At 45.4% G+C, this 24,781-nt stretch overlaps 1 protein-coding gene across 2 annotated transcripts; it reads left to right on the forward strand.

The window, feature by feature from the left end:
* On the forward strand, positions 1-24,705 carry rgl1 (ral guanine nucleotide dissociation stimulator-like 1). Of its 2 annotated transcripts, none has more exons than XM_071921943.2 (18): positions 1-253; positions 14,371-14,481; positions 16,735-16,943; positions 17,144-17,218; positions 17,441-17,631; positions 18,037-18,161; positions 18,408-18,623; positions 18,741-18,844; positions 19,017-19,101; positions 19,407-19,496; positions 19,763-19,849; positions 20,145-20,177; positions 20,315-20,436; positions 20,839-20,928; positions 21,115-21,298; positions 21,563-21,814; positions 21,926-22,040; positions 22,498-24,705. In XM_071921943.2, the coding sequence occupies exons 1-18, from the start codon at positions 95-97 to the stop codon at positions 22,683-22,685; spliced, it is 2,436 nt and encodes an 811-aa protein (XP_071778044.1). In that variant the 5' UTR covers positions 1-94; the 3' UTR covers positions 22,686-24,705. The 2 variants fall into 2 exon arrangements, with proteins under 2 accessions (XP_071778044.1, XP_071778045.1); XM_071921944.2 differs by lacking the exon at positions 1-253 and adding an exon at positions 11,176-11,382.
* Positions 24,706-24,781: the final 76 nt, after the last annotated feature.

Below are 24,781 nucleotides of genomic sequence, written 5' to 3' on the forward strand. Positions count from 1 at the left end.
CGGCAGCCTGAGCAAGGCCCCATCCACCCTGCCCTCCATATTTGAGCATGCCCTTCCAGCCCTGTCGCCCCTGCCGCTGATCCAGGCGGTCAGTATGATCTCTCACTACCCTCTGGCCACCCTGCTGCCCTGGACCCCGGGGCCCCACCACCACTGTCCCGACCTGGACAGCACCCTGCTGCTGGAGGGGGAGGGAGGGGTCGCCCTGCAGAGGTACCAGCCGCGCTCCCCAGAGAGCAGCCCGCGCCACTGGGTCAGTACAGACATGGGAGATGTGTTGAGACGTGTAGAAGTGTGTGTTGAGACGTGAAGAAGTGTGTGTTGAGAAGTGAAGAAGTGTGTGTTGAGAAGTGTAGAAGTGTGTGTTGAGAAGTGTAGAAGTGTGTGTTGAGAAGTGAAGAAGTGTGTGTTAAGACGTGAAGAAGTGTGTGTTGAGAAGTGTAGAAGTGTGTGTTGAGAAGTGTAGAAGTGTGTGTTGAGAAGTGAAGAAGTGTGTGTTGAGAAGTGAAGAAGTGTGTGTTGAGAAGTGTAGAAGTGTGTGTTAAGACGTGAAGAAGTGTGTGTAGAGCAGAGTAATTGAGAGAAGAGTGTGTGTGTTAACCTCACTGTTTGTTTCATATCTGGGTTTTTTTTAATTCTGGGAAGTAGGCCTACAGGTACTTCCAGTCTTGTTAAACATTTCAGCAGATGTTGGCCTTCTCATGACTCTCCTTCCTCTGCCCTCTGTTGTCTTGGAGTGTATGAGGCGATGCAATGTTTTTCGGTGTCAAAGACTTTGTGAATATCGATAGATTCAAGGATGATGCAGCGCTGTGAAAAACATCCGTGCGTTCAGAACAGTATAGGGAACTCCAATATGGAATAATAAAAAAAAGAACAATCCGCTGAGAGAAAGGTTTGGAGTTATAAACAGTGAAAGACATGCAGCGGGGGAAGAGATAGATGGGTAGTGTTTGTTATTCCTCCAAGGTCTGTTTGCGGGATGTCTGTGGTGATTTTGAGGAAACAGCAGAGGGGCAAAGGAAGAGATAGATAGAGGAAGAGAGAGGTTATGCGAGTGCCTGTGTGTGTATGTGTGTGTGCGTGTGTGTGTGTGTGTGTGTGAGAGAGAGAGAGAGAGAGAGAGAGAGCGGCCTTTGACTGTTGCTGAAGGGTAAAGCAGAGCAAAGCTGCGGCTGTTCTGGACTCAGCAGTTCTGGCCGGGCTGCCGGTCACATGGACAGCTAACCGCTAGTGACACGTCCCGCATCCCAGCGGTTTACACTCTTACGCCACATCTGCATAAACACCTTGTCGATGCAGTGCATTTTGGGAATTTTAATTTTGAGGTCAAATTAAAACATGACGCAGGATCCACCCCTTATCAAGTTGCTCAACTCAGGGAACCATCAGTGATTGGTTGGTAATTTTCTCAAATGATTGTATCTCATTATCAGTTCAGTGATTTAAAGTAGGGCAATCAGCTTCACCTCTCAATGAAATTGCACTTATGCATAACCCTAACCCTGCAGCTCATGGTGCAATAACGCTAACTAGACTGTAAACTTTCGTGACACAGAGGGGAAGAGAGCTGACCTCCTGTGACAGTCAGCCGCATTCACTGTAACTACCGCTTACTGGTCACTGTGCGTGTGTGTGAACTCTGAGTCCTGCTGACCGTCAGAGAGTTCACAGAACAGGCATTAGTCACTTTTCTTCAGTACCCAACTGTCATAATTACATCAGCATGTATCAGCTGGATGAATAGCATGTATACAAAGATTTTTGCTTACATGACAATACGTGTGTCTACTACTCATAACAATGTGATTATTCTGGGCTGAAAAAGTGAAAAGGCTTATATTAGGGTAATTGTTCGCGCGTGTGTTTGTGTGTGTGTACACTGGGAGTAATCTTATTATGGTGAAAATATGTATTTGGTGTTTATGTTTGGCACAGACCATCAAGCCTTCAAGTCAGTCAGCATCCAACCTGCTGCTTGAGCAAAACCCCGAATCTCCCTACGGGGATGAGTTGAATACCTCATTACCACATTATTATGTAAACACCCTGTTTTTGTAGTGATTGATTACTTACATGGCACATCGATATTTCAACCAGGCGACTCTCACTTGTATGTAAGGTCGGTGTTTTCAGCCTTTAGACTGAATGTTTGGTGATCATCCTCCTCTCTCTCTATCTGACATCCTGGCTGACGTGTCTTCCCGGCTCACAGGACTGTTTCCGACAATTGTTTCACGGGGTAAGGAGGCTGGAGGGCAGCTTGTGCACACACACACACACACACACACACACACAGATTCCTGTATCTAGACATACTGTAGCTATTAACTAACATTGCGAGTGTCAGCTTACACACACCGCAGCCTTTGGATGTCAGAAGCACAGCGCTTCTTCCTTGTGACTGTTTTTTATTGAGTCCTCATTGTCCTCATAACTGGAGTAGAGAATTTAAAATGGCTTCAATAAAATTAAATAAGCATAAACAATCAGTGGGATGACCTTGGAACTGGAGGTGGACTCAGTCATTTAAAATTTGTGTTTATCAAAATTACACGATTTGATTTAAGTATACATTGACTACTTGGGTCCTGCCTTTTGCAGCAGCACCCCACCACCCTGATTTTGTTACAAAGCAGCACAGAAACACTCAAACAAGCTGCATCATTTTTGTGATAAAGGACAATGATTGCATAACCTTTACACATGTTATCTCATTTTGTAAGTCTGTCCAGCCAGCGCTGGCTTGGAGGCTGGAGACTTTGCATTTCTGCTTGCATGGAATGGTTATCACATCCTTCATCACCTCTCTCTCTCTCTCTCTCTCTCTATCTGAGGTTATGAAACCAGTCCAGCCATAAAGCCAGTGATTGGACTGATTGCATCTCTTAAATCGCCCCGCTGAGTGGTTAGAGACGGTTGTCAGGTCCACAGTTCAGGTCAGAGAGGAGGCAGGAGTGCTGAGGTGTCAGTCACTATCACCGGTCCATGTCACATTGAGAACACTGAGACTCCCATAATAACTGATACACACACACACACACACACACACACACATGTTCACACAAACTCAAGGACAGAGAGATTGACAGAAAGATGGAGCAAACGAAATAGACCACCATAACATATCTCTGATACAGTAAATCAGAGCAAATCAACTTCAATCATCAAAGTGCATCTTTTGAATTCCGTTAACATTATTCAGACGTTGGAATATGCATTGAAAAGGAGGAGAGGCAAAGGACGCTAACCAGGTTTGAACCCAGCTGCACAGGGTTCATCTGAGTTACCAGAAGTGAGAGTCTTTGACCAGTACACTCAGCACATCGCAGCGTGTTACCATAGTGCACTGTGCTGCACTTTAATACTGCACTTTGGAGGTATGCTGGGTACTTTGATACGGTTCACTGTTATTCAGTGATAGAGCAACATAATTAAGCAAAAATGTGATGATGCAGGCAGATCAATGAACTCCAATGGAGGGAATATTCATCACAAACACACCTGTTGGCTCACAATAACCACCAGGGCAATTCAATAACCTCAGCGGGTCATTCACTGGAAATGCAGAAGTAATTTTGGAACATGCAGGAAAAAGGGGGAGAGAGAAAGAGAGGGCAGAGAAATTTAGTTGATGGCGTGTTTTCCATTGAAAAAGAGGACAGCTGAGTTAGCACTCCTCCTTCCCCTTTCTCCTCGTTTGAACAGAGAAGTGCACGTTCCAGGGTTATTGCCCAGTGACGTCTCAGTGTTTCCATTCTAAAGGTTTTGATTCTTCCTTCCTTGTCATGTGTTTTGATGATTTGACAACATCGGTTCCGTCTGTTATTGTGATTCATCGGTCTTGCCAAGACTTGCACTATATGGCTTGGTACCATGTTTCATTTGCTTCTGCTGTTGTCCCAGAACCTTTGTGAAATATCAAAACATTTTGCAGCAGTTGGTTCTACATAGAGGTCTAGAGATCTGGCACAGCTGGTGTTTAGCTGGGGAAGCATCAGTCTTGGTTAACCCATTAAGCATCATGAAAGTGGCAATGTTCAGCACTGATAATACAAGGCACAGTACCGTGTTGTACTTCAGTCAAGTCTATTGTGCATCCTTTTTTGCACAATTCCCAATATACAATCTTCCCCCTTCACCAGAGTCCAGGTCTTTGTTGTCCAGGTCTTTTAAGATGGTGTTTACACACTTGGGCGACCCCTAGCATGTCGAGCTGTCTGGTTGTCCCACCGCTCTATAAAGGTTCATATTGTGATCTCTGGCCTAATTAGGTCACATAATAGGAATGGTGTGAAGAAGTCAATACTGTGGGTATTGTCGCTGTCACCACAGCGTCCAGCCCAGGGCCACAACTCCACAGGAGCCGCTCACTCAACTGGGGCAGAAACTCATCACACCATATGGGGATGGGTGTGTGTTTTGTGGTGGTTTGTTAGCGTGTGTGTGTGTGTGTGTGGGAGGGAGGGGCATTATTTGTAGGGAGCAGAAGGCAATATGTGCAGCACACTTCTTTGATTTGGTTTGGTTCTGATGGATTGGTAGCTCTCTCTGTGTGTGTGTGTGTGTGTGTGTGTGTGTGTGTGTGTGTGTGTGGCAAAGTGCCTCAGTCAATAATCAGCAGCCCATGTGTGTGTGGTATGGTAGCAGATGAGTGTGGCTCTCTAGGCATGCTAAATAAGCCCCTCTAATTTTCCTTCATACACGCACACACACACACACACACACACACACACACACACACACACACACACTACCCTCCATTCTCTATTCCTTTTCCCGCTCAGGCAGGGTATGCAGTGTAAGCCAGGACGCATGACTAGGATCAAGCTGGCATTGTGATGTGTGTATCAGCGTGTGTGTGTGTGTGTGTGTGTGTGTGTGTGTGTGTGTGTGGCATTAGCGGGTAAAGCTGGGGGCTGCCTGGTGTCCAGAGGACAGTTATTAATATGAGTGGTCAGCACTCACACAGTCCAGCATGTCAGCACATTACTAACTATATAACTCTGCTAAGGTCAAACCACGACAAACAGCTACAAAGAAATACACTGACTGTATTACAAGGAAGATGTAGTGTATTTTTTTAGCTAAGTAGTGGCATGTTTTTAATCATATATTTGGTTTGTCTATATTGTTACAATGTCATACTACAAAGTAAATGTCTTTCTATATTTTTCTGATTTCATGTCCATGTTGTGGCGACGGCTCGTTGTTAGTGCCTGTTTTTGTGCAAAGTTCGTGTCCAGTCAGTACAGCTACAGCTTATTTTTTTCTAACACTTATTGTGTGTATATCAGTAAAGCAGTTTCAGTTCCTACAATGTAATATATGCTTCACACTTAGATTTTGCACTAACAGAATGATAGACAGAAATGAAACAGCACTTGGAATTAAAATTAGAAGCAGAAATAAGACTTTGAGGGACTTTTACGTCTTTACAAGGGACTTTTTTTCTTACAGCACAGGTTAGATAAGTACAATCAGACCAAATAATCTCATTTAAGTAAATAATGAAGTGTGGTGCTTATAAACTAAGTGTAACGTTACAAACAGCTATGCAATCGTGTGGTGAAATTGTGTTGTGCTGTGTAGGTTTTGGTTCTATAGGTTTTGGTGAATGAGTTCTCACTGCTGTGTTACCGGCTAGACTGTTGGTGTGTGTTGTTTTTGTTGCACATGTGACAATCTACAGTCGTATCTACTGGGGAACAGATGGTCCATCTCCCTCTCGCAGGGGGTCAGACAGACAGCCAGGCCAGTCCAGACCAGTTCAGGCAGGGCTTAGCAGGGTTTAGAGCTAGGGGGTCATGGTTGGGGCTCATGAAGGGGAGGGGGGGACCCTGATTTACCGTAACACTCCTACATACAGGAACACCTGAAATGAGCTTCACTCGTCTTAACCACCGGCTTACCATCTGAGTCATCATACTTCCAGAGTGGATTATGTTTGTTTTGGTGCAGCAGCAGTTCGCTGTATAGATGAGTTGTTGATGTCTTTGATTTAGAACCAGTCGTTTCTACTTAATGCCACAATTAAGCATTACACCACATAAACATGATTGTAGATTTGGTGTTAATAAAACCGGGAGCAAGAGAGTTAAAGTGTTCAACACTGATAGTTCTAAGGTGCCGCTTTCCTCAAAGTGTGCGGCTGTTTGGAGGGTTAGTTGTGATTTAGTGTGGAGTGTGGAGGAGGGGTCTGAAGGACTGGACTTTACTGGCAACAGTGGTGATGTCATCCCTCTAGAGTGGGGGAGAGAGAGAGAGAGAGAGAGAGCACAAGAAGAGCAAGAACAATAGATCAGAGGGGAGCAGAGACATGACATAAGAGAAGAGAGGGGGAGAGGGAAGGAGAGAGGCAGGGAGGGCCTTGATGTGGCTGTTTGAACAATGGATCCAACAGACCAAAGAACTGAGAGAAACAGAGAGAGAGAGTGAGAGAGAGAGAGAGAAGGAGGGAAGGAGGGAGAAGGAAAAGGAGGGAGAAGAAGAAAATGATGCAGCTGTGTGTTTGTGTGTGAGAGAGAGAAAGGGAGAGATTAGTAAGAGTTAGTTTGCATGTGCTTATCCGTATGCATCTTCATTGTTTTTGCTTCTGTGTCCCTACTGTTGTTGTTGCCTTATCTGTTGTGTTGACTGTTAACTTTATTGACCTGCCTTGTAAAACAACTGTTAAATTACAAGATGCGCATGGGGGGAGCGCATGGCAGCAGCCTCGGTGCCCTTGAACAAAGACCAAGACACTTAACTTTGATTGTGCAGCTCTTGGGTTTTATAGAGTTATGGCAGATCATCATAACCCTGCACCATAAATCTGGCTCCTCCGGTATTGTTGCTCCAGCATTATACATGCTGGCCGGTGCTGGCCTGGTCTGGCAGAGCCCACTGCTGACTCTGGATAAACACAGTGGTTTATGAACTCTGCCCTCTACTGGGCAGTATGCTGAAGAAACACAAACCCACAAACCACACACAAACATACAGTGAAACTCATTCATATGCGAGATAAGTACATCTAAACTTTGTGCACACAGACACGCATGACCCCAAATATTTGTACGCATACCTATGCACGATACATGCTGCGGTCTCCAAAACACAGGAAACAGAGAACAGTGTATGATGAAATGCATTTTTCGCAGACAGTAATGATTAAAATGCATCGAGAATGACTGTGTGTTTTACCGAAACAGTTGGTCCAGAGATGCGAGAAGTGCAAAGATCCTCTTAATTTTTCATGTTACGCAATGACTTTCCATCGGAGACTTTGGCTCCAGTCTCTGCTAACACTCCTCTCACAGGGCGAAGAGATGAGTCTCCTCTTCTCTGTTTGCTTGTGTCAAGCAGAAAGGAAAGCACTCAGGGCGTCTCTTTCCAGCCTGAAGTATGAAATCATTTTCTCTCAGTCGCAGATGGTCCTGTTATTGTGTCATGCTTGTCTTTCCACCAAAATGGCTCCTCTCACAGTTTCTGGCTGTACTGTGAACTCTCCCACACTAACACACACTCGCACACACACACACAAAGTACAAGCTCAGTTCAAGCTAAACTCAACAGTGTCCTACACTTTCTCTGACACATGACCTTCTTATCTTTGGAGTAAACACAGAAACGTTAGACATGCTCCCCAAGACCCATCCCATTCACTGACCTCTGTGTGTACAGGAGTAAGGGTGTGTGTGTGTGTGTGTGTGTGTGTGTCTGCATCTGCGTCTGTTATGCCTGTACTGTATCCCTAAAGGATTGTTGAGCGGTAGTCAGTCTCCTCTGCTCTGTCTGCCTGCATCAGGAATCCCCTTTTTATCACCCTTTCTCCCCTCTGTCCTACCTCCTCTTCTCTCCTCTCCTCCCTGTCATATCTCCTCTCCTCTCCTCTCCTCTCCTCTCCTCTCCTCTCCTCTCCTCTCCTCTCCTCTCCTCTCCTCCTCTCCTCCTCTCCTCTCCTCTCCTCTCCTCTCACTGGTCTAGTTTTATGACCATGCTCCAGGCTAGCGAGGCTCCCCAGCCAGTCAGGTATGAGGACAGCAGCCTTGCTGGAGTCAGGAGGCTGGAGGCAGGAAGTGGGAGATTTCCTGGAATGTGCGTTTTTCCCCACAGTGGTGCAATAACAGTGCAAGCGGTGCTCCTCCTGTTTTTGTCCCCTTCTCTGTCTGTACCGTTCTGTGCTTGTGATACGGAGAAGAGAGAGTGTTTGGGAAATTCAATAATGGCAGGAACACATTATAAAAAATGACATCGCCCTCATCAAGGGTTTTCCTAAGTAGAGCTACGCAACCACTCTATCAGAGAAAGTGAAGCTAGTTTTTATTGAGATGGGCCTGTATTACATTGCAGGAATAACACATGCAAAATGTACTACCCTTTCCAGGGTTTCACCAGGTGATACTGTTGTCTTCCATAGCAATGTGAGGATGCCATTCACTTCTATCATATTGTGTTTTACATTCACTTTTGCTCTTGTTATGTCTATAGGCAATCTGATGTGGAGATTGTTAGAGAGAGAAATGGAAGCTTAGGGTCCAGTTAAGACGGTTCAATTATGGGAAAATTAACTGAACCCTGATGCAGCCTGCTATCCTGTTCAGTATCTTAAACTATGGGGAAGCCCCCAAAATGATTCAAAGACTTTTTCTCTGGTAGGTCCCTTTATGATAAAAGTATTAACATATTTTTCATGGGCCTGAACCCCAGAGCAAAAGAATAACTTTCTCATTCAGGTTTTAAGTTTGCAACCTCTGATGCGTGCATACTCATGTGCTCATCCGTCAGTCCGACTGTCACATTTGTCAGAAGTCTTGTTTGCGCCGAGATATGACATCACTCCCCCCTGTGAGAGCAACACACCAATCCCCCGGGGGCAGAGCCGGAGGTCGCTTGGGGTCGCGACCTTCCCACTGCCCCTCTGGGCTTCCCAGAGCCCCGGAGACGCATGTGGACACCAGGGCGGCCCGGCCTGGGAACTGGAACCCAGCCAGTGAAACAGCCAGCGAGGCAGCCTGAACAGTCAGCAAGCAAACTGATAGCCAGCACACTCTCACACACACACACACACACACACACACACACATTACCGCACACTGAGAAACACACACAAAGGCATACAGAGGGCTTCCCTGGCCCTTCATTGCCGCACCCTCCAAGCAGAGTGAGTGCCACCCTCGCTGGAGGCTATACAGGCTGGGGAGGAGTAGTGACGCCAAAGGATAGTGTGCATGTGTGTGTGTGTGTGTGTGTGGCTGTGTGTGTGCTCACACTGTGCACCCAGCCTGACACAGCGTGATGTGTGACAGCCACTGACGCTATGTGTGACGTTGGGGTTACATGCTGGTGTTATGGGAGCGAGGGGAGTGGGTAGGCATATCACGTACATCCAGCTTCACTCTCTCTCTCACACACACACACACACACACACACACACACACACACACACACTGAAAAGGAGGCCACGGCAGGTCTAGCCATCTCTCCCACTGAGGCAGACCACAATAAGTATCATAAGGTTCCCATTGTCTGCTGACAGTCCTTGTGAGCTGGTGAAGTTCATGTCTCAGTCAGTAAGAGTGCGTGACATTTAGTCAGCGGACTTCAAAATGCACTTGAAAACTTATGAACCAATGCTTGCTCACATTTGATATAGAGTTACAATACAAGTTGGTGCATAAAGACCCCTCACAAAGTCAACGCTCGATTCATATCTTCCCATTTATTCACACAAGTGGGCAGTCTGACTACGTGTGCAGGCTCATACACAGTGGAACAGTGTCGCCCATTCTCACACACTCTGCTATTCTCCCATTCTGCCACTGACAATGCACAGTAGTGACAGCATCTGCAGCCTTCCTTGTATTGTCCCACGCAGGCACTGTGTGGCCGCAGCTGCTTCACACACAAGGGAGCTGCAGCCTACATCACTTGTTGTCTCGGCGGATGAAATCAAGACAATGTTTTCCATGTATGACCAGTGATGTGGTCGTAAATATTAAGGTGGGAAAAGTATACATGAGGGTTCTTCAAGGGGTCTTTGGTTCTGATTCTGTACAGAACTGTAATGACCCAAAGAACCCTCTGATTTATTAAAGTAACACAACTAGCAAATCAGAACAAAGAACATTTCATAGGTTCTCAAAGGGTTCCTTATAGCAGCGTGAAGGTTCTATGTAGAACCATTTGAGCATGGTGGTATAAAGGCTAAAAGGGTTCCTCATACCACAAACAGGGGTTCTGCCATGGTACAAGCACTGGCAGTACTATATAGCACACATTTTGTTAAGAGTGATGACAACCAATACAAACAAAAATACATTTTATTTTCTGAAAAGCATTCATTTATTAGTTTATTATTTATTATTATATGAAAAAAACCCATCAAAAACAAATAACAACAAACAACAAAAACTAACAAAAACAGCAAGACAACAACACTTACATCAGTTTGCAATGATACTACTACTACTATACTATGCACTTGGTATCATAAACATTTCATTTTCTGAAAAGCATTATATATGTTTTTCTTACTAATGATAAACCAAACAAATTAAAACCTCTAACAAAAACAAACAAAAACAGAAATAAACAAACAAAAACAACTAAAATCTGTTAGATGTCTGTTAAATCTGATACTGCTTTCAGTGATGTATACCATATGTTTTATATCAGAAAGATTTATGTAAATTTTATTTTCTGAAAAGCATTATTTATGTTTTCCTTAATAATAAAACAGCAACAAAAACACACAAAAACAACGACTTTACATCAATTTGATACTGCTTTCTATGCCTATACTATAAATTATAAAGATTAATGTCAAGTTTATTTCCTGAAAACTATTATTTAGGTTTTTCTTAATAATAATAAAACAGGAACAACAACGACGACTCACATCGGTTTGATCCTGCTTTTACTTTTACTTATGAATTTCCTATTAAAAAGATTTATGCCATGCAGGCTAAAAAAGATGGGTTCTTGGGTATTACGCAAATGAAAAGTGGGGACGCAAACCACTTCCCTGCGTCTGACCGCATATTGTTGTCAGAGTGATGGAAATCAAAAGGAGAAGAGGAGGAGTTTGGAGGGGAGCGTAGTGAGTGCAGGAGGAGGAGTTTGGCCATTGAGTAGAAGAGGGGGTTTCTGAAAGAGAGAGGAGGCGGATTTGGAGTTTGGAGAGGAGGGGGGAGCAGCAGCAGACAAGAGATCTCTGACGGATCGGACGTGTGTGTGTGTGTGTGTGTGTGTGTGTGGTGAAGGAGAAGAGATTTACCAGTCGGGTCGGGAATAAAACGCATCTTCTTCTTTCCTTGGCGGACTATTCGCGAGTTCTGATGCTGTCCCCGGATCATGAGAGAAACGCTGACCATGAAATTCGCCTGGAAAACTAAGATGGTAAAAAACAAAAAAAAAGTTCCGCTGTTTTCCATCCTGTGGACTGTTGTTGATTTTGTGGTTTTGAAGAAGTCAGCTTGAAGAGAGAGGCTGGAGAGAGAGAGGGAGGGAGGGAGGGAGGGAGAGGGAGGGGGGTGTTAGGCTATTAGGCTTGGGAAAGTAGCGGATAAAGGGGAAAGGAGAGGAGGGGGGGCCGAGCGGGGGATAAATTTGAACATTGAGTTTTAATTGTTTTTACTCCCCGTCTGTTGTGTTGTGGACTTTTAAATCCCTTGTAACCTACATTGCTGGTGTGCGCAAAGATTTCGCGCAAAGTAGGGCTGTAGGTGGAAACGTGAGGGGGGATAAAAAGAAAAAAAAGAAAAACTCAGCTCCGCCAGAATATGAACTCGATCCGCTAGGTTTCCCCTCCCAGACTATGGATATGAAAACTTTTGTCTGGGGGCCCACAGTGAAACAGAGAGGGAACAATTGGCGAGGCCCCGGGGCCATCTCTCTCTCTCTCTCTCTCTCTCTCTCTCTCTCTCTCTCTCTCTCTCTCTCTCTCTCTCTCTCTCTCTCTCCCAGCTGCGTCCAGGCGAGGAGAGCACAAAAGCCAACAGATCAGCGCCAAAGCTTTAACACTGTTGTTGTTGTTGTTGTTATCTTGAGACTATTGTTTCACACACTGCTGATAAACGCCAGTGCTTTCTGATAGTCTGGGGTGTGTGTGTGTTTGTTTGTTTGTGTGTGTGTGTGTGTGTGTGTGTGTGTGTTGAGGAGGGGTGGGGGGCAGTATAGGAGGCAGATAAGCAGTATTTGAAGGAAATATTCTTCTTTCCCTCTCAGTCTCCTCCTCTATACACTTTGTGAGCATCTTCCTCAGACGGATCCTAGCCTAGTGTGAGAGTGCAGAGAGTAAACAACTCATCCTGTTTACGTCTCTCCCCGGGTCATTTGATATACCATGCACTCTGTTAACTCATCCCTATTCACAGACGCCTGTAGGTTTCTGACGGACCTGTATTGGATGTCAGATTAACAAACTGGATGGATAGAAATATCTCTACGGCAGAGTAACTGTTTTGGTCTCTCTCCCACGCCGCCCCTTTCCAGCTCGGGGCCTTTGCGTTTGCGCCATAAGCCCCGAACTCGGTACACAAAGCGGCCAGAGCTTTTTAAAACCCTGCTCTGAAAAAAACATCTCTCGCTCTCTGGCTGACAAAAAGCGGGGCTCTGTGTTGCAGACTGTGAACTCAGCAGCCCGGGCCGGCCAGCAGAGAGACCTCCTGCTATTGTTTTGGGAGTGTGGACTGCATGACTCATGGACTGATGTATTTATCTGTCTCCGCGCCAGCCAGCCAGCCGGCAGCCAGCAGAGAGAGGGAGAGAGAGAGGGAGAGAGGCAGAGAGACAGGCAGTTTGACACATTTGCTGACAGAAAGGCAGGCAGGTGAACGCAGCGTAGGGAACAGACAGACAGTGAGGATAACAGGGAGACAGACAGACATGTAGGTAAGGAGACAGACAGGCGCAGTAAGGAGCGAGACATGCAGTACTGTACAGGAAAACGGATGGGAAACAGACATGCTTGCTGGTTTTATCTGTTAGAGTCCGTTAAACTCCTCTCTCTATGGTGAGGGGCCCCTCTCTCCTCTCTCTCTTTCTCTCTTGGTTTTTATCTCTGTGTTTATTATTTGGGGTGGGTTTCTCCATTTCTGCATGAGTTGTTTTTGTTCGAACCCAAACACAGCTCCACTACGGCCCCAGTCGTGGCCGAGTGCCACCGGCCCTCAGGACCGGCCATTGAGCCCGTTAACGGCGGCTCTGACCCTTGACCCCCAGCTGGCGTCTCTTCTGTTTGGGGAGAAAGTGGACTTTGCCATTGAACTGTTTAAATGGGGAAAGTTGGGACAAGTGAGAGTGATCTTGGCTGTCTCCTGTGTGTGTGTGTGTGTGTGTGTGTGTGTGTGGACTTGGCCATGATATGTGTTGTGTTTAGAGTTGGCTGCTCTCTCTCTCTCTCTGTCTCTCTGTCTCTGTTTTTGTCTCTCTTTCTCTCTCTGTCTCTCTCCATGTGTTGATGTCTTCTCTGTTGTTACTATGCGGATCCCTGGCTCCGTTACTCCTTGGCTGTTTGTTTATGCGCGCTGCAGTTTGTCACTATAGTGATTTACTACCAGAGACAGACATGATGCATATGTGTCCATGCCTGCAAGATGCGCACAAATACATGTAGTTTTAAGATTTGGTTTGAGTGTGTTTATGCCGCAGTATGATACCCTCTAGGTTTGTATAGAGCCACAGGTTTGGTATCAAGGTCTCTTGGCTTGTATTGTTTGGAGAAACTCTGGATATCAGGTAGACAGACAAACAGACAGACTGAGGCACATATTAACAGACGGAAAACCTGGTGCAGATCTCAGTTGTTTTGCTACGTTGGGGTTTGTTTGAGTCATTCATCCCTTCAGGCCGTCACCTCCAGCTCCTCCACCTCTAACTGTAGTTCTGTAAGAGCGATTGGGAGGGAAAGAGTGAAAGAGATGGAGAGACGGGGAATGAGAGGGGGAGAGAGGGAGGGAAACCTGGCTAGCTGTTGAAGTGGGGGTTGGGAAGGTGGTTCTTGTTGCTTTACTGCACTTTAGTCTCTTCTTCCTAGTTTGTGTTAGTGAGTGTTGTGTGTGTGTGTATGTCAGTATGTCTGTCATTTTTCCTCCTGCTTTTCTTTCATCAAGCGGTCTCATAAAAAGTTAATACCTATTATCCATTCTGCTAAACTATCTTGACTTCAATTGACACGTGTAGCAGTTAAATCTCAGAAAATCATTATGCCCTTTTCTTCTAACAGCACCTTTGTTCTCCCACAATTTATTTTACTGCCGTCTCCTTTCAAGTGGCTTCTCTTCTCTTCTCTTCTCTTCTCTTCTCTTCTCTTCTCTTCTCTTCTCTTCTCTTCTCTTCTCTCCTCTCGAGGTTCCTAACCGCTTCCCTGTTATTCCCTCCATGCAGAGCTCGGTGCAGGACTGGGGGGAGGAAGTGGAGGAGGGAGCCATCTACAACGTGACATTGAAGAGGGTTCAGATCCAGCAGGCGGCCAACAAGGGAGCAAGATGGCTGGGGGTGAGTAGGCCCTTCTGATCTCTGACGTCGATAAGAGTCTCAGTTGATGCAGTTCTTCCTCAGAGGAGACGAGACCAGCACTCAAACCACTGCAAAGTCAATTATCCATTGGAACGTGATGCTTTTTCCACACTCTCTACCTGTTGAGAGGTGAAAAACATGAGCAGTGGAGATTTTATAACAGGTGAAATGGACTGTCTCGCACATTGTGAGCTGTAGATGGTGTATAGTTATCTAGTTGTATAGTTTGATGACTGTAAATTACAATGTCATTACTTTACAACATGCATCATAAAGAAGACTTGAGTGCACAAATGTTTTTTTCTTTGAATAGCACTACTAAAAGGGCATGAATGGTATTATTGCTGTCAGACCTTGGAGTGCTTTTTGTCGTGTTACTGCTGTATGTGCAGACTGCAGAATTTAAACAGAGAAAACCTGAACTCTATTGTTTGAAGCAGGCCGCTGCTTTCAGTTGTGGGGCGTCTCTCAGCATTGTGCTCCACAAGGGCTGTTGTTTTAACATTTGAGCTATAATTCTCCCAGTTTAGACAACACCCTGAGCTGGCTGCTGAAAATCAACAGTTTCACCAGAGCTGGACTGTTTAGCCAGAGCATGTGATTTCCTGACTTTCCTGACTGCCAACAAAACTGCTCATTCCCCTGTTATAGCAATGTTTTATGAATCGCTGTTATAACAAGAAGAGTGATTAAAAGACTTCTTGAGCATTTTTCCAGTGCATACAAGGCATTGTCTTTTAAATGTTTTTCCTCTGTCAAAACTTTGTGTGTGTGTGTATATATCACCACACCAAGAAGATGTGTATATCAATAGATATACTGTGCCTTATTATGAATTACAACTATTTACCACAAACTAGGGACATTGTCTTTAGTTTGTCTTATAAGTAAGTCTGTTCAGTAATAGCTTCAGGAATCTCGTTTATTTGCCAACTTACATGCATGAACACAGCATATCAGAAATCACAACTCAAATATATGGAAGAGGTTAAAAAAACATGGATGGGCTTTCCCTTGCTTACAAGAAAAATCAGGATGTTGTGTTGTTTGTTTGTTTCCCTGTTGTCGCCATGTTGCCGACATGGGAGACGGAGATTAGCTCATTAAAGGAAGAGATAAATAGCAGCAACGGCCCTCTGTAGCTCACTGAGGCTTTACTTACCAAGACTGTACTGGCCGCAGCATGGGTTGCCAACTGCTCACAATGTATCAGAGCTAATCAAAACAATGTGGGTATTTTATAATGTACTCTCCATTGAATAGAGTAGAATAGAGAGTGCTCTCTATTGAGAAATCAGCTATTTACAATGAATAGTAAGTTGTCAGGGAACAGTGGACAAGAGCAACTGCATTCAGTACAATTGTAGCCCGACACTCATACATTGTTTACAGAGTGTGTGTATGTGTGTGTGTGTCTACAGTATTTGCAAGTGAAGTCAGCATATATGCGATGTATTGTGAATTGTCAGATACCAGTGTTGGGTTAGCTGGTCTTTATTCTGCCTGTGTGTGTGTGTGTGTGACCTGCATAGCACTGTACAGTAGGTCAGCTCATAGTGATTAGTGAAGTCAGCATATTTCTTGTGTGTACTGAGTTGTTATCAGACGAGAGTGGTGGGAGAACTTGGCTAGTTGTCCTCCTCTGTCTGTCTCAGCCAGTGGGACGGGTGGAGGAGGGGCGCGCTGTGATTAAAAGCAGATTGGAGCGTTTCCTGTTGTAGCGTGCTAACTGCACCAAGGTCTCTCTCTTTCTTTGCCTCTCTCCCGGTCTCTGCCCCCTCTTCTTTTACTCTCTCGCTCCCTTTTTGCAAGCGCTCGTTCTCTCTCCCTGCAGACACAATAGTCGGACACATCTGCTGAAATCGGAATTAAATATAGGCCACACTTATCCTTCCCCGTTCTCCCCCTCCATCTTTTTCCCCTGTTCTCATCATTTGTTCCACTGCCTGTACTTCCCAGTTTGGAGCTTACCTGTTCTCAGTGCCCAACTTCATCCATTCTTTCAGATGATTTTAAGTTCTCTCTTTGATTATAGGAGATGATAATACAGTTCACACCATTACAGTAAAGATGCAATCACATGTATCCACAGCCAAAGAAAGCAAAGAAAGACTTTGCAACCACCAGCCAAGCCATTACAATACATTATAATACAGCTCAGTTCAGTTCACACTGGTTCAGCCGTGTTAAAACTGTCTGTGTGTGTGTGTGTGTGTGTGTGTGTGTGTGTAGGCGGAGGGGGACCGTTTGCCTCCCGGCCACACGGTGAGCCAGCTGGAGACCTGCAAAATCCGGAGTATCCGGGCTGGAACACTGGAGCGTCTGGTGGAGACGTTATTGACGGCGTTTGGAGACAACGACCTCACCTACACCTCCATCTTCCTGTCCACTTACAGAGCCTTTGCCAGCACACAGACTGTACTGCAGCTGCTGCTGGACAGGTAGGGCTGGAGCAAGCTGTGTTTTTAAGTTAATAGTGTCCCATTCATGAATAAAAATGCAGACTAAAAATCTATGAAAATGCAACATTGCTTTATTAACTGCCTGTTTTTACACCTAAAGGTAAAATAATGTATTTGACATTATTGCATTTGAAGTTCTAGTTGTTTGACATATTTTCTCTCCTCATTCTCTCTCGCAGGTATGGAAGCGTGGAAGAAAATGAACGAAACACAGACAGATGCCAAGGCTCTGAAACCAAAGGAGCCATCAGAAAGTAAGATATTAGACATCTAAACCTTTACTCTTCTGTTCCCCCTTTCTTTACACGTACATCTCCATCTATTCCACATGGACACTTTACTCTAGATAGCAGTTTATTACAACTTTCAGCACTGTGCGTCTGGGAGAGCCCGACTGTTCTCACCACATCTGTCCTTCTATCTGTGCCAGCTCTCTTAACTCTCTTAAACCTCTCTTTTCCCCTTCCTCCCCTCAGTGCCTTGGCTTCGATCCTGCGCGCCTGGCTGGACCAGTGTCCAGAAGACTTCCAGGAGCCCCCAGACTACCCCTGCCTCCACAGGCTGATGGACTACCTGCAGAGGGCCCTGCCAGGTTCGGAGACGCTCAGACGGGCACAGAGTCTGCTGGAGCTGCTGCAGAGTCAGGCCAACATTGATGACACTGATGGTAACTGTCTGAATAACAGTCTGATATGTACATATAGGGGGGAGTCACACTGACTGTGTTTACATGCATACAACAAAATTATTATCCTGAGTCCGGACTGATTATTTAGAAAAACATCTTGATTATTAGAGAGTAGCTTCATGATGTTTGCATGTCTAGTGAAACAGGTTGTTATATATTTGTTTTCATACAATCTTGCATACTCTATCGATGTTGTATCATGGTGTGCACATGTCCAAATAATTCTCCAAAACTCTAATAATACGATATGTTTTAATCACAGTATGGTTTTTTACAGAGGATTGACACTATCTCACAATCTCTACAACACTACACCATTTCTTTTTCTTTCTTCAGTGTCAAATTTCTTATGAGTAAAAATTGAATCTGTTTGGCTGCTTTCAGCTGGTTTCCACGGCAACAGTTCTTTCTGCCTGGGGGAGGAAGAGGAAGTGGAGATCGAGGTCCAGGAGGACTTCCTGTCATTCGAGGCCGACCTGGTAGCCGAGCAACTGACTTATATGGATGCGGTAAGAGGAGGAAAGGATGGTGCAGGGGAAATGAGACAGAAAGAGTGGCAGAGTGGGGATTAGGTGTACTGGCAGGGTCTGGTGTGTGGGAGGGAAAGGTTACGTAGCCCCAAGTAGTGGCCAGTTTGATAATGCAATAAAAAATGTACAGCATTGTTTAGTGTTGAACTAGGTGCCACTTTGTTTTATATTTCTTCTTCCTCAGTGTCCTTCTCATACTAACTCCTATCCCTCCTTCTGTTCCAGCTGCTGTTTAAAAAGGTGGTGCCCCACCACTGTCTGGGCTCCATCTGGTCTCAGAGGGATAAGAAGCAGAACAAACACAGCGCCCCCACCATCCGTGCCACCATCACCCAGTTCAATGCCGTGGCGGCCTGCGTGGTCAGCACAGTGCTGAAACGCAGACAGATCAGACCGCACCTCAGAGCGCGGGTCATCCAGCGCTGGATAGACATCGCTCAGGTAGGCAGGAACACATGCACACACACACACACACACATTGATACATAAACATGCACAAGCAATGGATCAAATATGGGCCAAGTTATGATTTCCCTTGTGTTACTTGTCTTCTTCCAGGAGTGTCGTATACGTAAGAACTTCTCCTCTCTGCGAGCCATCGTGTCTGCGCTGCAGTCCAACCCTCTGTACCGGCTGAAAAGGGCATGGGCCTGTGTGCACAAGTAAGTTTCCATTCTCTAAGCTATGCAGGTACTCTCAGTCGGTCTTGACAGAAGAATCAGCCTTTTGGCAGGATTCGACAGGATCACTGAGACGTCTATTTTGCACATTTATGTCAGTTGCTTGGTGTCCCATGTATGTCCATTGTCTAACATTGATCTGTGGTTGTCACAGAGACAGCATGCAGACATTTGAGGAGCTGTCAGACATTTTCTCAGACCACAACAACTACCTGACCAGCAGAGAGCTGCTCATGAGGGTGAGTCCTTCCTTCCTTCCTTCCTTTACCTATTTCAAACCAGATGCTTTGGATGAATGCCCTCTCAGTTTTGTTTTAATCCCAATACTGTTATCAAGTTATGAATAAGTAAATATTTAGCAAATGGGAGATCATTTACCTCACTTAATTCAGTTTCTGCTTGCCCTGTCCTCTCAACAAATCCCCAATTTGTGTTTAGTGTTTAGATCTTATTTCTAGAGACCTGATTGCTAATTGCTGGAAACATTTATTCATTCATTGGCTATAATGGTGATGACTAAAACTGGCTTCTGTTTCCTCTACAGGAAGGCACTTCAAAGTTTGCCAGTCTGGAGAGCTGTGCCAAGGAGCACCAGAAGCGCACCCACAAGAGACTACAGCTGCAGAAGGAAATGGTGAGACAAAGGCTGGTTTACCAAGAGATCCAGCTAGACGAAAGGGTCTGTTCAAAGGAAATAGGAAATAGACCTTTATATTTTTAAACAGCACATTCATCCAAATTAATGTACTGTAACGTGAGCCAAACCTGCCTTGCCATCTGTAAATCACAAGGACCACAATGTAAATAAGACTTTATTGTGGAATCCTTATTGTTTTTATTTATGCTTAGTGTGTTTTTAAAGTCATCAAATAAATCAAATCAATGTGTCTTTCTCCACAGGGAGCAATGCAAGGAACGATACCGTACTTGGGGACTTTTCTAACCGACCTGACCATGCTGGATACAGCTCTGCCTGACCTAGTAGAGGTAAGAACCTTACCGTAACACCTGCTGAAAGAAGTGTGTGTGTGTGTGTGTGTGTGTGTGTGCACTTGTGTGTATTTCAATATTTGAGAGCATGTGTCTGTGAGTTTACAGAACTCCGTAGATCTGAGTGTCTCTCTATGTAACCGCTGTCAGAAACTGGAGCGTAAGTTTCCATGAGTGTGTGAGGAATTTTGCTGGGCCGTTTTTGGAGTGGTCCACCTAATGCTGTTTGTCTAAGCCGCCGCTGGTATGTGATGTCTCGGGTCTGACAGCGTGCTCTTTGTTTCCTCCGCAGGGTGGTCTGATCAACTTTGAGAAGAGACGCAGGGTGAGTAGCTGCTGCAGCCTCTTCTGACACTATTATCACATGATAAGCTAGGCCCATATGTGGCATGTTTTGAAGTGGAGGGATCTAACACTGATAACTCACTCTCTGTCGCTCTATCTGTATTTCTCCCTCTGCAGGAGTTTGAGGTGATAGCTCAGATCAAGCTGCTGCAGTCGGCCTGTAACAGCTACTGTCTGAGTCCCGACCCGGCCTTCCTCCGCTGGTTCAAGAGCCAGCCGCAGCACAGCGAGGAGGACAGGTACAGTTATCATCTCCTGCTTTACTCAGAATATCTCCTTGTCGTCATTGCTCTCTGTTATCCATTAGATAACAGGAAATTAGTGCATGAGTACATGGTCTATTGGGTCTATTGTTCACACACACACACACACACACACACACAATAAAGCTTCTTTCTCTCTCCCTTTCTCCTCGCCTCTCCCCACTGTTCTCTTATGTCATGTCTATGCTCCCTACTGATCTATTGTACTTGTTTTTGTGCTGCTCCGTGAGCTCTCTTTTCTCATTCTCCTCACTCTCTCTTTCACTTTCTTTCTCTCTCTCACTCAGAACTCACAATCCCCAAACCAATTGGCTACATGGTGGTTTGGTATTGGCTTATGATTTGTTATTCATGTAATCTCTTTCCTCTCTCTTGCAGCTATGCCTTGTCTTGTGAGATCGAAGGCCTCGGTGACAGCAGTCCAACTTCACCCAAACCTCGCAAAAGCATGGTGAAGAGACTCAGCCTGTGAGTACATAACAGAAAACACGTCGTAATAGAATCTAAAGCAAGAAGGTGCAGCTTTAAACCAACTCTAAAATCATTTGCCTCGGCTTGGATTTCTCTGACTGTCATTTTTGAGGTATTATGGCAGGGGATTAATGTGACCTATTTATTTTATTCTCTAAAAACCCCATTCCCTCTGCTTTCCAGGCTGTTTCTGGGAGCAGACGCCACGGCAGCCAGCTCTCCGGTCAGAGAGATGCCACGCTCGCCCCCTACTGGCAGCTCAGGGGAGAGCATGGACTCTGTCAGCGTGTCCTCCAGTGACTCCAGTAGCCCTTCAGACAGCGAGGGACTCACCCCCATACACACCTCAGACTCCCAGCAGAACAAGGTGGGTTGCAGAACCACACACTAAGCATTCTCCTTGGTCACACAGTGGGGTTTCTCTCTTTTTCCTCTGTGTAATAGTTAGTGGTGGCAAGGTTTTATACAAAAAACACTTTTATTTAGCTCCCCTCATCTCTTTTGAGCCTTGCATCTGTCATTTTGTTCCAATAATTCCAGCTCTAGTTTATGTCTGCCTCAAATAACTATTAATAAATGATCAGATTATGTGTATTTATGTTTGACCGCTGTTCTTTATTTGTGTCCTCAGCTATCAGAATCCTCCTCTTGTAATTCTCTCCACTCCATGGACACCAGCTCGTCTTCAGCCAGTGTCGCGCTGACCCCTGCGTCTCCCTCACTCCCCGGGCCCCCCTGCAGCCACAGGCGCTCCGTCTCCCTTACGCCCATCTCCCCTTGCTCCCCAAGCCAGCCCCCAGCTTACAACACCCAGGCCCAGGACGCGTGCATCATAAGAGTCAGTCTGGAGCAAGGCAACGGGAACCTCTACAAGAGCATACTGGTGAGCAGTTGTGTGCATGTGTCTGTGTGAGCGTGAGGACATAGCTTTAACTTTACTCAAACATCATAAAATAGCAAAAACCTTAATTTATTCTTTCTGTTCCCTACCCAGCTGACCAGTCAAGACAAAACTCCGGCTGTAATTTCTAGAGCCATGGCCAAGCACAACCTGGAGGTGGAGCCGGAGGAGGGATATGAGCTGGTACAGGTCATCTCTGAGGAGAGAGGTGAGGCACGCTTCTACGACCATATCAAGTTTTTTTTATGTAGGGTCCATGGATCCTCCGGGATCCCTGAGGGAATCTTGAGGGAATAGTTAATTTCCCCAGTAATTTTCTATGCATGTAGTAATAGATAAAGGCATTAAAAACTATGAGCGCTAATGTGCTCAAACCAGTTTTGCCTACATCTTTCAGATACAGTATACTTCCAAGAAATAAAATCTGAGTTACAGTAAATACAGTAAGCTGAGGCTGTTGCAATAGTTGGTAAGAACTTGAAGATCTGATAAAACGCACGATTTGCAATTCAGCATTTGAATCACATGTTTTTGACTAATCAGCTGTTTCCTGAGCAAAGTGATGAACCACGATGAACAATGTATTACTGACTCATAGCACTGTACAAGAGCTTGAACCTCACACTCACACTCTGGTCTCTCTCTTCTTCTCTTATCTCTCTCAGAGCTGGTGATTCCAGACAACGCCAACGTATTTTACGCCATGAACACCTCGGCCAACTTTGACTTCCTGCTGCGGGTGCGAGGCTCGGCGTTGCGGCCGGTCCAGCTGCGCAGCCGGTGTAGCTCCACACTCCCTCGCACGCAGCACCGCTCCAGCCTCTCCCTCAGACTCAGCAAGGTGACTCTGTGACGCCGGACTGCAGAGCTTTGACCGCAGCAGTTTGCCCTTACACCCCCTAACCCAGGACAATACAGGGCATGGGCTGGGTGTTGACTGTAGGGCATACGGTGGAGAGGCTGGATGGTTTGGGGATGAATGGATAAATGGATATGAAGAGCGCTGGATTCAAGGAGCTCTAACAGATGGGGCCGATGAGTTCTCAGACTCTTAAAGAGCTCCACTTTGACTCTCACCTTGTCTCATCCTGTACTCTGCCATCCCATCCCGTTCTCTCCAGCCCCTTGCCGAACCCTGCTGTGGACCGCAGATGTGTAGTGTGACTGCTGTGCCAGTGGGACTAGAGACTTTTTGACTAGCGATGCCTGTGATAGAGTGAAACAGCGACCCCAAGTGGCCAACACTCTTCACAGCAAGAGGTTTTTGCACACATTGCAGGAGCAGCCGAACTCCTGACCTCCAACAGTATTCTCATTTTAATGAACTGCTTTTGTCCTGTGATGTCTGTACAGCTGAATATTCCTATTCTGGTGATAGGTAGAAGGGGGGATGAATGGAGAAATGGATGGATGTTTGAATGGATAGATGGATGGATGAATAGCAGGAGAAGTAGACTGAGTGTCCAGTCCTGTTGCCTTTATTGATGAATGAATGGACTTCTGTCAATATTCTGAATGATTGATTTATTGACTGATTGACAGGAGCTGTGATGTCATTATTTTCCCTTCTCCGCCGTGTTTACCTGTCATGTCCGCCTTGTGCACAGTGTGCACAGTGTGTGTTCTTCCCCTCTCATATTGTGAGCTGTGTGACGAATGCAGTGTGTCTGCATTCTGATTGGTTCCGTTACTTGGTTTTAACAAGTCCTTGACAAATATTGAAATGGCCTTAGCTGCCCTATCTCTAGGGCGTAGAGACGCAAGTCGTGCTGCATTCCAGTCCAGAAAACAGTTCCCGCACGCCCCCTCCCACCTCCCAATTATCCCCTGTCAAAAAAATGCTTGGCTCATCCTTGTATCACCTTTGTTGCATTTAAATGCAGCAAAGATTTATGGAGCAAGTTAACAAGAACACAGAGGAGGGAACTGACTTACTGGAATGGAAAGCACCATGCAGAGTCTCAGAACTGATGCCTACTTGTACCTCCTTGCCCTTCATTATATGAACTATAGAGTTGCACTTGTTAGTGAGTAGGAGTTGCCAGCGGGATGTGAATATGGAGGAAAGAGCGAGCCACTCTGATAGTGGCTTACTCCCTCTTCACTAAATGAATTACTATGTATGTTTGTAATTGTTGCTTTTTTACATGTTTTTTGTAACACAAGTCAGGCCAGAAATGTTTATCAGCATGGAGAGTGATGGAAGATTTTAAAGGAAATGTAAACGAATTCAGATAATGTCAGAAGAAAAAAAAAGCCAGTGCCAGATTTTACTGTGATACATTTGGAAATCTTTACCGAGGGACAGTTCACTTATGCATGCACACACCATCACATCCAAAAGCTATAACCACCCCCACATGCACTAACATTACCAAGCTCCCATCTGTTCATCTCATACACTGTGCCATACACACCCTCTTGTTCACTCTGTCATTCTGAACATCATACAGTGTCACTACACCATCACTAACACCAATCACGTAATAGCGACAGATTGGTAGATAAACACTCTCACCGACCAAATGGCTGACTGTTTTCTTTCAGTTACCCTCCACTCCTGCAGATCCTCCAAGGTTATAGTCATGCTGTGCCATAATCCAATGTCACCGCAACTGGTTAAGTGTTCCTGGGGCTGAACGGAAATCACTGTGTACACCACCACCGAGTTTTAAAGGCATAATGTTACCGGCCCACTGGGAGAACTGGCTCATGGTTGGATCTGTGTGATATTGTCCCGACTGTCATTATCATTTTTCTCCATGCAGCACTTCATTTAAAACTTTCCCCCCTTATGAAATTGCCCTCGGATTCCTGTGTTCTTCACTGCCAAAGACTCTTCCTCTACCTAAATAAATAAATTATTATCATTACTATGATGCTTGTCCTGTGTCTTTTTTGATTCCCCCTAATCTTAGGACCGACAACACAACTGTGACAAAAAACACA

Source organism: Centroberyx gerrardi, chromosome 9, assembly GCF_048128805.1.
Source record: "Centroberyx gerrardi isolate f3 chromosome 9, fCenGer3.hap1.cur.20231027, whole genome shotgun sequence".
Classification (NCBI taxonomy): Eukaryota; Metazoa; Chordata; class Actinopteri; order Beryciformes; family Berycidae; genus Centroberyx; species Centroberyx gerrardi.